At 57.1% G+C, this 9,536-nt stretch overlaps 1 protein-coding gene across 7 annotated transcripts; it reads right to left on the bottom strand.

Annotated features, from left to right (window-relative positions):
• Positions 1–2: 2 nt before the first annotated feature.
• On the bottom strand, positions 3–4,652 carry SLC22A31 (solute carrier family 22 member 31). 7 transcript variants are annotated; one of them, XM_073882412.1, is made up of 9 exons: positions 4,275–4,652; positions 2,811–2,914; positions 2,538–2,692; positions 2,076–2,244; positions 1,738–1,883; positions 1,532–1,640; positions 1,195–1,409; positions 767–878; positions 3–423 (listed from the first exon to the last, which is right to left on the bottom strand). In XM_073882412.1, exons 1-9 carry the CDS (start codon positions 4,650–4,652, stop codon positions 141–143), a joined length of 1,671 nt encoding a protein of 556 aa, XP_073738513.1. In that variant the 3' UTR covers positions 3–140. The 7 variants fall into 7 exon arrangements, with proteins under 7 accessions (XP_073738513.1, XP_025716179.1, XP_073738517.1 ...); XM_025860394.2 differs by having other exon boundaries at positions 1,532–1,646; XM_073882416.1 differs by lacking the exon at positions 4,275–4,652 and adding an exon at positions 3,146–4,115 and having other exon boundaries at positions 1,532–1,646.
• Between the last annotated feature and the right edge of the window lie 4,884 nt (positions 4,653–9,536).

Genomic DNA, 9,536 nt, shown 5'->3' on the forward strand with positions numbered 1-9,536 from the left:
GATGTCTTTATCCTGGGGGGCGGGGAGGCGAGGAGCGGGGGCCTAGCGGGGGTGGTGGGGGTAGGGACGGCTCCGCCCGCAGCCCCGCCGCACCGGCCCGCGGCCACCCCAGGGAGCTGCGACCAGCTCTCCTGGCACCGCTACTGCGGACGGGGGGTGGGCGGCAGCAGCGGCAGGTGGTCCGGGCCGGGGCGGCCCCCGCGGAGGGGGGACCGGCACAGGCGGTCGGCGTCCTGCACCGACGCGGGCAGCCCGCGGCCCCGGCTCTCCGGCAGCAGCAGGACGCACAGCAGGGCCAGGATGGCGAAGGAGGCGAAGACCACGTGGTGCAGGAAGAAGCCGCGCCGGCCGTGCAGGTCGGCCAGGGGGGCGGCCGCCTGGCCCAGAAAGCCGGCCCCCAGCACGAGGCCCAGGCCGGCGCCCCTGCGGGAGAGGGCCTGGGGTTGGGGGGGGCGGGGGTAGCCAGGGAGACGGGAGGTGGCGGGGGCACAGTGTGGGGGCTCCAGGAAAACCAAACTCAAAAGTTTTTGTGGAAAGAGGTTCTCTTCCCCATCCTGGAACAAGTTTTGTTCTTTTCATTAGGGAAATGAGGACCCGGCTTTTCCCCTGAGATTCTGTGCTCTCTGGGGGCTGCCTCAACTCTGCCCACCCCCCACTCCCTTCTGGGACCAGTGTCTCCCAAGCCCCCGGGGAAGGGCGGGTCTGAAGCCTGGGTACAGAGGACGGGCGGATGGACGGGACTGGGAAGGCTGGGGTGCGGCCTTACCTGGTCACTGTGGGCAATACCTCTGCCGCAAAGAGGCTGCTGAGAGCAGACACGGCCTGGGAGGCCAGGAGGCCCAGGACAGAGAGTGACCACATGGTCCATTCGGGCAGGTCTGGGGACGAGGAGGAGGCTCCCATACTGCCCATGGGGCCCGGCCTCCCAGCCTTTCACCACGCGGCTGCACCCTGTGCTGGGCGGGGGGTGCCAGGTGCTCCCGGCCGCCCCTACTTGAACCAGACCCTTATACCGAGCCCCTTCCCGTAGGATCCTTCGGGTGTCAGTTTGGCTACACAGCGGGGACGTGAATTGGGTAAAAGGCACAGCTTCATTCCAACACCTGTGCCTCTCACTTGTGGGCCCAGGAGGGGGCTGATCCCAGTGCCCCACATCAGTCAGACCCTCAGCCAAACCAAGGACTCCACACTCACACTGGGTCCCGGCAAGAAGCAGTAGGGACGCCAGGCCCATGACCAGGGTGCCCAGCAAGAGGACTGGGCGTCGTCCCCAGCGGTCCCCCGTCAGCAGCAGGAACACAGTGGCTATGGCCTCCAGGCCAGCGCCCAGAAAGTAGGGCTGGTAGAAGGCGGGCTCACTCGGGGTCAGGCTGCGGAGGAAGCTGGCTCTGATGCCCCCGCAGATCAGCCTGGGAGGGAGGGAGGCAGGGAGGGGGCAGCTATGGCCTAACCAGGACAGGGGACTCCAGCAACCGAAGACCCACCCTGGGAGGAAGGCTCAGACAGCCCACCCACACCCTCCCCTCCTCACGAACTGAAGCCCAGGATGAGTCCATTTCTCCAGGCGATGCAGGTGTGCCGGAGCTCCAGGATGGAGTGGTACCGGGGCTGGGGGCTTCCTGCACCCAGCATGTCCAGTTCTGTGGCTCCGGGGATATGAGGGGGCACAGGTGAGGGGCCGACCCTTCTCCCCCTTCCCCAGCACCCATATCTCCCTTCTCCTGGCTGGTGCATTACCCGTAGCCAGGGAGCTCTCTTCCTCTGAGCTGTCCTCGGGGTCTGCGCCCCCAGCTTCTGCAAAGTGCCACAGGATCTTCCTGGCTCGGGCTGGCTGTCCCGTGGCCAGCAGCCAGCGGGGAGACTCGGGGAACAGGGATGGGAACCTGCAAGGGCGGGGTGAGGATGCCCCCGGGTCCTCTCTGTAGGGATGACCGAGGCCAATGCCCCCGCCTGGGACCCAGGGGGAGAGAACATGCCATGGCTTCCTGGGTCCCTGTCCCAGTCCCACATGCATGGAGGGAAGCTACACACGCAGCCTCCACCGCTGTTACTGAACCATCTACCACCACACTTACCCCCAAAAGAGCAGCAAAAGCCCCGTGACCAGGGCGCTCAGCCCCTGCAGAAGGCGCCAGTCCTGCGCGAGCAGGGCCAGGCCGGGCAGCAGGAGGGTGCCCAGCACCGAGAAGAGGCCAGCCGCCACGGAGAACACCAGGCGGTGGGGGGGGTCGCACAGCTCCAGGCCTGAGCAGAAACAGCCTGAGACCAAGGCCTCTTGGGACAGCTGCTCTGTCCAGGGCTGTGGGGGACCAGTCACTAGCCTGCCAAGTCTGAGGCCACCCACTGCCTCCTCCAGCTCCCGGACCTTCCCACCAACAGCACAGCTCACAGAACAAAGAGTGCCCCTCCCGCCTTCCCCAGAAGGGCCCTCGGTGGGAGTGCCAGAGAGGCCTCTCGTGCCACCTGACTCGGCCCCGCAGCCAAGTGGGAGGCCTTGCCGGAGGGGGTGCTCCCCGCAAGCACCCCACGGTACTCACGAGCCACGTAGAGGGCCAGGGAAAAGCCTGCCAAGGCCCCCCCATGAAGCAGCCTCAGAGCCAGCAGGGCAGGAAAGCTGGCCGCCAGGGCCTCACTGGCCCCCAGGCCCGTGGCCAGCACTAGGGAGGCCACAAACACAGCCCGACGTCCAAACCTGGGGGGCGGCCGGGAACACACGTGGCTGAGGGTCAGGACAACTTGGGGATCTAGCTAGACCCCGAAGAGCTTGAAGGTAGGGCTCCTGGGGCAGAAGGGAAGGGCCAGCACCTCACCAGTCACAGCCTGCACCCAGGAGGACACAGCCCAGCAGCCAGCCCAGGAGGTGGCTCATCTGCTCCAGAGGCACCTTCCAGCCGTCCTCACACACGAGGTTCCACTGCGGGGGACACCAGTCACCTGTGGGCTGGCCAGGTCCACCCTCCCCCGTGCCGGAGTTCCCAGAGGGTCAGGCTGCCAAGGGCCCTAGATGTCCCGCTCAAGGTCGCACAGCATACTCTCCTGACTCTGGTAGTAGTCTTCCGCTGGGATTTGAACAGTTCCTGGTCTGAGGCCCTACCTGGACCCCCACGTCTGTTTTCCGGTTTTCTCTGGATAGGGTCCCACTCACCTCTGGGCAGCCAACGCTGTCCCACCACAGGTGACTCTTGACGGGCCTACCGCTGTGCCAAGGGCCGCGCCCTCACTCCCCCCTGCCCTGCTCATTTGAAGAGTGATTCTGGGAACAGGCTGGAGGGCTGGGCTCACCCACTTTTCCCAGACAAGGGCCCTTGACCTCGGTTTTGCCCTTCCCCACCTCTCCTTCCAGGTGTCCGCGCCTTCTCCTCAGACCTAACATACTGTTATGGGTCACATTACATCCGAGTTTTTAGTTTTTTAAAAACCAAACGTTCATGAAAGCTGGGGGGGAGGGCTGATTGATCAGTACCCCAACAAAAGGGCAGGTGCGACAGGGAACAGAGTGGGACGGAGGAGAAGCCCAGCCCGTTTCAGGGCTCCAGGCAGGGATGTGGCAACCCTGTCCCAGTTTCCACACAGGGGCCAATCCACCCAGGGACAGAGTCAGGGCTGCGGGGCCCAGGCCAAGAGGGAGGCAGAGCTGGGCAGGTCCTAGCCCGAGGGAGGAAGGAGAGGAAGAGGGTCCTGGGAGGTTCCAACTGCCCCCTCCCCATCTCTTCCCACCCAGACCGCTGAGTTGCCCCCGCCCCGCCAGCTTGTTTGCACATCAACGGGAGGGTTTGCTATTTCTGGGTGGCTACCTTGATTCAAAGCCTCCTGTCTTGGGAACCCAATTTCGACACCTACATGGCCCAAAGCCACAGCTTACTCAAAACGTTGGTGGCACTGAAGTGCCACGTACCGCGGACCACCTGGCGCTTATTTGCTCATACCTTCAGCTGAACTCCTCTTCCTCCAGGCTGCCCGCCCACACTGGCGGACCTCGGGCAGCAGTTCTGCCATTAGGCCTAGGCCCCGTCTACTTGGGCATCTGCTGCATCATCTGACCCCCAACTAAGAGCGCAGCATGACAGCCCCAGCAGACCAAGGGCAGAAGACAAGAGGGAAGGAGGAGGTGGGGGCAGAGGAAAGGGGGAGCAGAGGACGGGGCACAGAGATTGGGGGGCGGGAGAAATGTAGGGACAGAGAGGAGAGAGGAGGCGGGGGGGGGGGGGCCGGGTGGAAGGCGGGGCGCCGGAGACCCAGCCCGTGCGACGCTCCCCCGCGGCTCGGGCGCGCACCTGGGTGACCGGGCTGCGCAGCAGGCCGGCGGCGGGCAGCGTGTAGTACCAGCCGCGCGTGCAGGGCCGGGTCCCGTTGGGGCGAGCGCGGGACGCGGACTCGGGGTAGCGCAGGAGCAGGCAGGGGCTCCGGGCGCGCGCGGGCCCCAGGCGCGGCACGCTGGCGTCGAGCAGCGCGGGCCCGCGCAGGACGCGCAGCGCGGGGGGCAGCAGCGCGGGGTCCGGCCGGCAGTAGTGCGCCGGCAGCGCGGTCAGCAGCGGCTCCGAGCCCAGCGCCAGCCCCAGCGCCACGCACGGCAGCCACGAGGCGGCGGCCAGCAGACGCCGGGCCCGGCCGAAGCCTCCCGCCGCGCGCAGAACCCGCGTCTCCGACTCCATCAGCGCCTCTGCGCTCGGCCGGACGGGGCCTGGGCGGGAGCGGAGCCACTGAAGGCGGGTCCCTGGGGCCTAGAGCGGCAGGGGCGTGGCCCGAGAGAGCCGGCTAGGTGAGGGTCACCGCGCCCTCGCCCCCGCCACGGGGGTCGCGGAGGCGTAGTTGTGGCACGTGGTCAGCTCGGCGTCCAGGGCAGCCAGTGGTGCGGAGCGATCATGGGGCGTGGCCGGCGGGGCGACCTCGTGCGGGGGCGTGGTCGGCGGGCGGGGCCGGCAGGAGGGGTTCTCGTGCGAGGGCGTGGTCGGAGGCGTGGCCGGCGGGGCGTCCTTGCACGGGGGGCGAGGTCGGAGGCGTGGCTGGCAGAGTTGGCGCTCACACGGGGGCGTGGCCGGCGGGGTGTCCTCCGGCGGGGGCGCGGTTGGTGGGGGCGGGGCCGGGAGGGGGTGCGCGTGCGGGGGCGTGGCCGGCGGGGCGTTCTCGCGCGGGGGCGTGGCCGGCGGGGCAGTCGAGGCGCTCAGGTACGCTCGGCGGGCTAGGGGCCAAGGTCGTGTCTGTCCCGGTGGTGCGGGTGTCGCGGCCGAGCGGAGTGTGCTGCTGGGAAGGCGAGGCCCCGCTGGGGAGTTTGAACGTCATCGTAGGTTTGTGCGGCGCGGGCCTCGCCGTGGCGGCGTCGCGCGTGCGGACGGCGGGGTCTTCCTCCCCAGACCCGAGGTAAGTGGCTTGGCCTTCCGCGTCTGTGTGCGGCTCTGGGGACAGTTGTGTGGGGGGGAAGCTGTAGATGACGTTTATAGGACGCCTGGGTTCCTTGTCCCGTTTCTTGGCTTTGCGAAGGGACCCTGGACCTGCCTTGCGTCTTACACGGGCAGCGTTCCGCGTGTCCGAGTGTTCCTGGCTTAAAGATGTCCCCGGTGAGGGGAAACTCGCCGCGTTCTGCTCACCGCGAGGGAGAAGTCCCCGTCCGCCCCTCCGGGGCGTCCGCAGAGCGGGGCCCTCGGGCCAGTACTTAGGCCCTCTTCGCGGCCGGGAAATCCGCTCTGCCCGGTGCAGGTGTGTGCGCGCTGGTGCGCCCCGCCTGGTGCAGGCGTGCCCGTCTAGTGCAGGTGTGCGCCCCGGTGCAGGTGTGTGCGCGCTGGTGCGTCCCGCCCGGTGCAGGTGTGCGCCCCGGTGCAGGTGTGTGCGCGCTGGTGCGTCCCGCCCCGTGCAGGTGTGCGCCCCGGTGCAGGCCTGCCTGCCAGGTGCAGGTGTGCGCGCCGGTGTAACGAGTCCGCATGTGACTCGTCCCCGAGCCTTTTGCATTCTCGCCGCCGCCGTCTGTCCCAGGGCTACAGCCACCCGGGTGCGGGTGAGACGTGCCCCTGTGTTCTCCATTGGTGGCTCCTCAGCGGCTGCTGATGTGGATCTTCTCCTGTGCTTATTGGCCCCCGATCTGTCTCTGGGGAAATGATGCTGCAGATTCTATGCCCGTTTTTACTTGTGTTGTTTGCGTTTTTGTTGGTTTTAACTATTCTATACATATTTTGGATACTAGGCCTTATCAGATACAGGATTTGCAAATATTTCCTCTCATCCTGTTCATTGTCATTTCACTTTCTTATAGCGCCCTTCAGTGCAAAAAAATGTTAATGTTCGTGAAGTTCATTTTTTTCCCTACATGCTCATGCTTTTGGAGTCATGTAAGAAACTGTTACTAGGGGGAGACGAACCAGGAGAGATGATGGACTCTGAAAAACAAACTGAGGGTTCTAGAGGGGAGGGGCTGGGGGGATGGGTTAGCCTGGTGATGGGTATTGAGGAGGGCACATTCTGCATGGAGCACTGGGTGTTATGAACAAACAATGAATCATGGAACAGTACACCAAAACAAATTATGTAATATATGGTGATTAACATAACAATAAAAAAATTAAAAAAAAGAAACTGTTACTAAACTGAAGATTATGAATATTTGCACCTGTCTTAGCATTTTACAAATTCAGTTCTTAGATTCAGGGCTTTGATCCAATTTGAGTTCATTTTTGCATGTGGTGTTAGATAAGAGTCTAACTTCATTGTGTTGCATGTGGACACTCATTGCCCAGCACCATTGGTTGAAAGACTTGTTCTTTCCCCACTGAATTGTGTTGGCACCTTTGATGACACCAATTGTATGGTTAATGTCTGGACTCCCCATTCTATTCATAGATCTGTGTCTTTATTCTCATGCCAGTACCTCACTCTCTTGATAACTGTAGCTTTCTAGTAGGTGAAGAGAGTCCTCCAACTCTGTTCTTTTTCAAGACTGTTTTGACTATTTGGGATCAGTAGCAATTCTATATGAGGTTTACAATCACTTTTTCTGTTTTTTTCCCAAAAGGCCATTCGGATATTGGTAGGGATTGTACTGAATCTATAGAACACTTTGGGAATATTTGGAAATACTGCCGTTTTAGCAATATTAAGTCCCCCAGTCCTTGAACACAAAATGTCTCTCCATTTATCGAGGTCATCTTTAATTTCTTTCAGAAATGTTTTGTGGTTTGGGGTATACAAGTCTTGTACTTCCCTGAGTGAATTTATTTCTGAAGTATTTTATTCTTTTTGATACTATTGTATATGAAATTATTATTTTATAAGTTTCCTTTTCAGATTGTTCATTGCTAGCCTGTAGAAATACAAGTGATTTTTAGGATACTGATCTTGTATGCTACAATTTTGCTGAATTTCTTTTCTTTTCTTTTTTTTTTTTAAGTAGGCTCCATGCCAGCGTGGAGCCCGGTCTAGGGCCTGAACTTATGACCCTGAGATCAAGACCTGAGCTGAAATCAAGAGTCAGACGTTTAACCAACTGAGCCACCCAGGCACTCCTGAATTTCTTTAGTAGCTCTGATGTTGGGCGTGTTTGTGGATTTTTTAAAGGATTTTTTACATCTAAGATGTTATTTACAATTACAGATACTTTTATTTCTTTTTCTGCTTAATTTCTATAGCTAGGACTTCTAGTATAACATTGAACACAAGTGGTGAAAATGGGCATCCTTGTCTTGTTCCTGATTTTAGTGGGAAAACTTTCTGTCTTACACCACTGAGGATGATATCAGCTTTGGGTTTTTCCAAAGTGCCCTTTATCATTTTGAGATATTTTCTTTCCATTCCTAGCTTAGGTGTTTTTATCACGAAATGAAATGATGTTGAATTTTTCCCTTCTATTAATATGGTGTATTACATTGATTATTTTTTTGTATGTTGAACCATCCTTGCATTCCGGGATAAATCCCACATGATCATGATGTCTAATTATTTCAGTATACTGCTGAATTATATTTGCTAGTATTTCCTGAGAATATTTGCATCTATATTCTTAGGATACTGGTTTATCTTTTTTTTTTTCTTGTGATGTCTTTGTCTGACTGTTATCAGGGTGATGCTGGCCTCACAGAGTGTTCCTTCCTATTGTTTGGGAGAGTTTGGGATGGACTGGTGCTAATTCTTTAATATTTGGTAGAATTTACCCACAAAACCATCTTGTCCTGGGCTTTCCTTTTGTGGGATGTTGTTGATTACTGACTCAATTTCTTATTATAGGGTATGTTTAAATTTTCTTTCTTCTTGGGTCAGTTACGGTAATCTGTGTGTTTCTAGGAATGTGTCCATTTCAGAGGATTTCTAGTATGTTTGCATGTAATTGTTCATAGTATTCTCTTATTATTTTGTATTTCTGTGAGGTCCAGTAATGTTTTCTTATTCACTTCCAATTTTAGTAATTTGAGTCTTGTTTTTTCTTAGCCTATATATTGTCCAGCCAGCTTGTTTTGTTGATTCTATTTTTTATTTCATTTATCTCCACTGTTAACCTTAAAAATAAAACTGCGAGTTATTTTACCAGCAAAAATGGCTTTTTTCTGGAATAGCAGAGACTTGCAATCCAGGACAAGCAAGCCGGGGCAAACAAAGCCTTCCGCGAATCCGGAAACAAAGCAGAGGCTCTTCTAGGGAGGAAAGGGGGGGTTGGAGGGGCTGTTGTAAACTAAGAGTCCATTGGAGTAAACTGGGAGCTGGAAGTGTATGGGCTCCCCACTGTGACGGCCTCTCACTGGCTGAGCTGTTGCTGGAGGCGGGGGAAGCTGCCTTCTTCCGGTTAGGGTAGTAAAGTGGTAGCCATGTGCAAGGTGCGCGTCTTCTGTTGAGCCTGCAGAAGTGCTGGGTGTGAGAGCTCTCCCTGCCGGCGGGCTCCAGTATAGACGAGGTTTCCTTTGATTCCCACACAACTTTAATCTTTATTATTTCTTCCCATCTATTGGCTTTGGGTTTAGTTTGTGCTTTCTTTCTTGATCCTTAAGGTGTAAAGTTAGGTTATTGACTTATTCTCTCCAGTAGGCATTTACAGCTATAAATTTCCCCCACGCTGCATTTGCATCTTGTAATTGTTTTTCTTTAGTCTTCAAATATTTTAAAATTTTCTCTTGAGATTTATTTTTTTGCCTCACTGGTTATTTAAGAGTGTGCTCTTTAGCCTGCAGGTGTTTGGAATTTTTCACTTTGCTTCCTGTTCCTGCTTTCTAGCTTCATTCCATTGCAGTCAGAGAAGATTTGTATTATTTCAGTCTTTTTAAACTTACGGGGGCTTATTGTGTGGTCTGACAAGGAGTCTGTCTTTGAGAATGTTCCATGTGCACTTGAGATGTTCATTCTGCTGCTGTTGGGTGAGATGTTCGGTAGATGTCTGCTGGAGCTGCTTAGCTATGGTGTTCCAGCCTTAACGCACTTATGTCTGGTTGCTCAATCCATTATGGACACGGGGAACCAGAATTCCCAGCCATTGTTGTACAGCCGTCTGTGTCTCTCTTCCATTCTGTTGGGTTTGGGTTCATCTATTTTGGGGATTCTGCTCAGTGTTTATATGTTTATAATTG

This window comes from Callorhinus ursinus, unplaced genomic scaffold, assembly GCF_003265705.2.
Source record: "Callorhinus ursinus isolate GAN/ISIS: 27379988/994484 unplaced genomic scaffold, GSC_fseal_2.0 scaffold46, whole genome shotgun sequence".
Lineage (NCBI taxonomy): Eukaryota > Metazoa > Chordata > Mammalia > Carnivora > Otariidae > Callorhinus > Callorhinus ursinus.

What these genes read in the sequence shown, in the direction of transcription:
- SLC22A31 (XM_025860394.2), bottom strand. Translation starts at nt 4,652, where the DNA reads ATGGAGTCGGAGACGCGGGTTCTGCGCGCGGCGGGAGGCTTCGGCCGG. An exon ending in TGCGCAGCCCGGTCACCCAG is followed by an intron (nt 2,915 to 4,274) that starts GTGCGCGCCCGA and finishes TGTCCCCCGCAG; the next exon opens with TGGAACCTCGTGTGTGAGGA. An exon ending in CCTGGCCCTCTACGTGGCTC is followed by an intron (nt 2,245 to 2,537) that starts GTGAGTACCGTG and finishes GTTTCTGCTCAG; the next exon opens with GCCTGGAGCTGTGCGACCCC.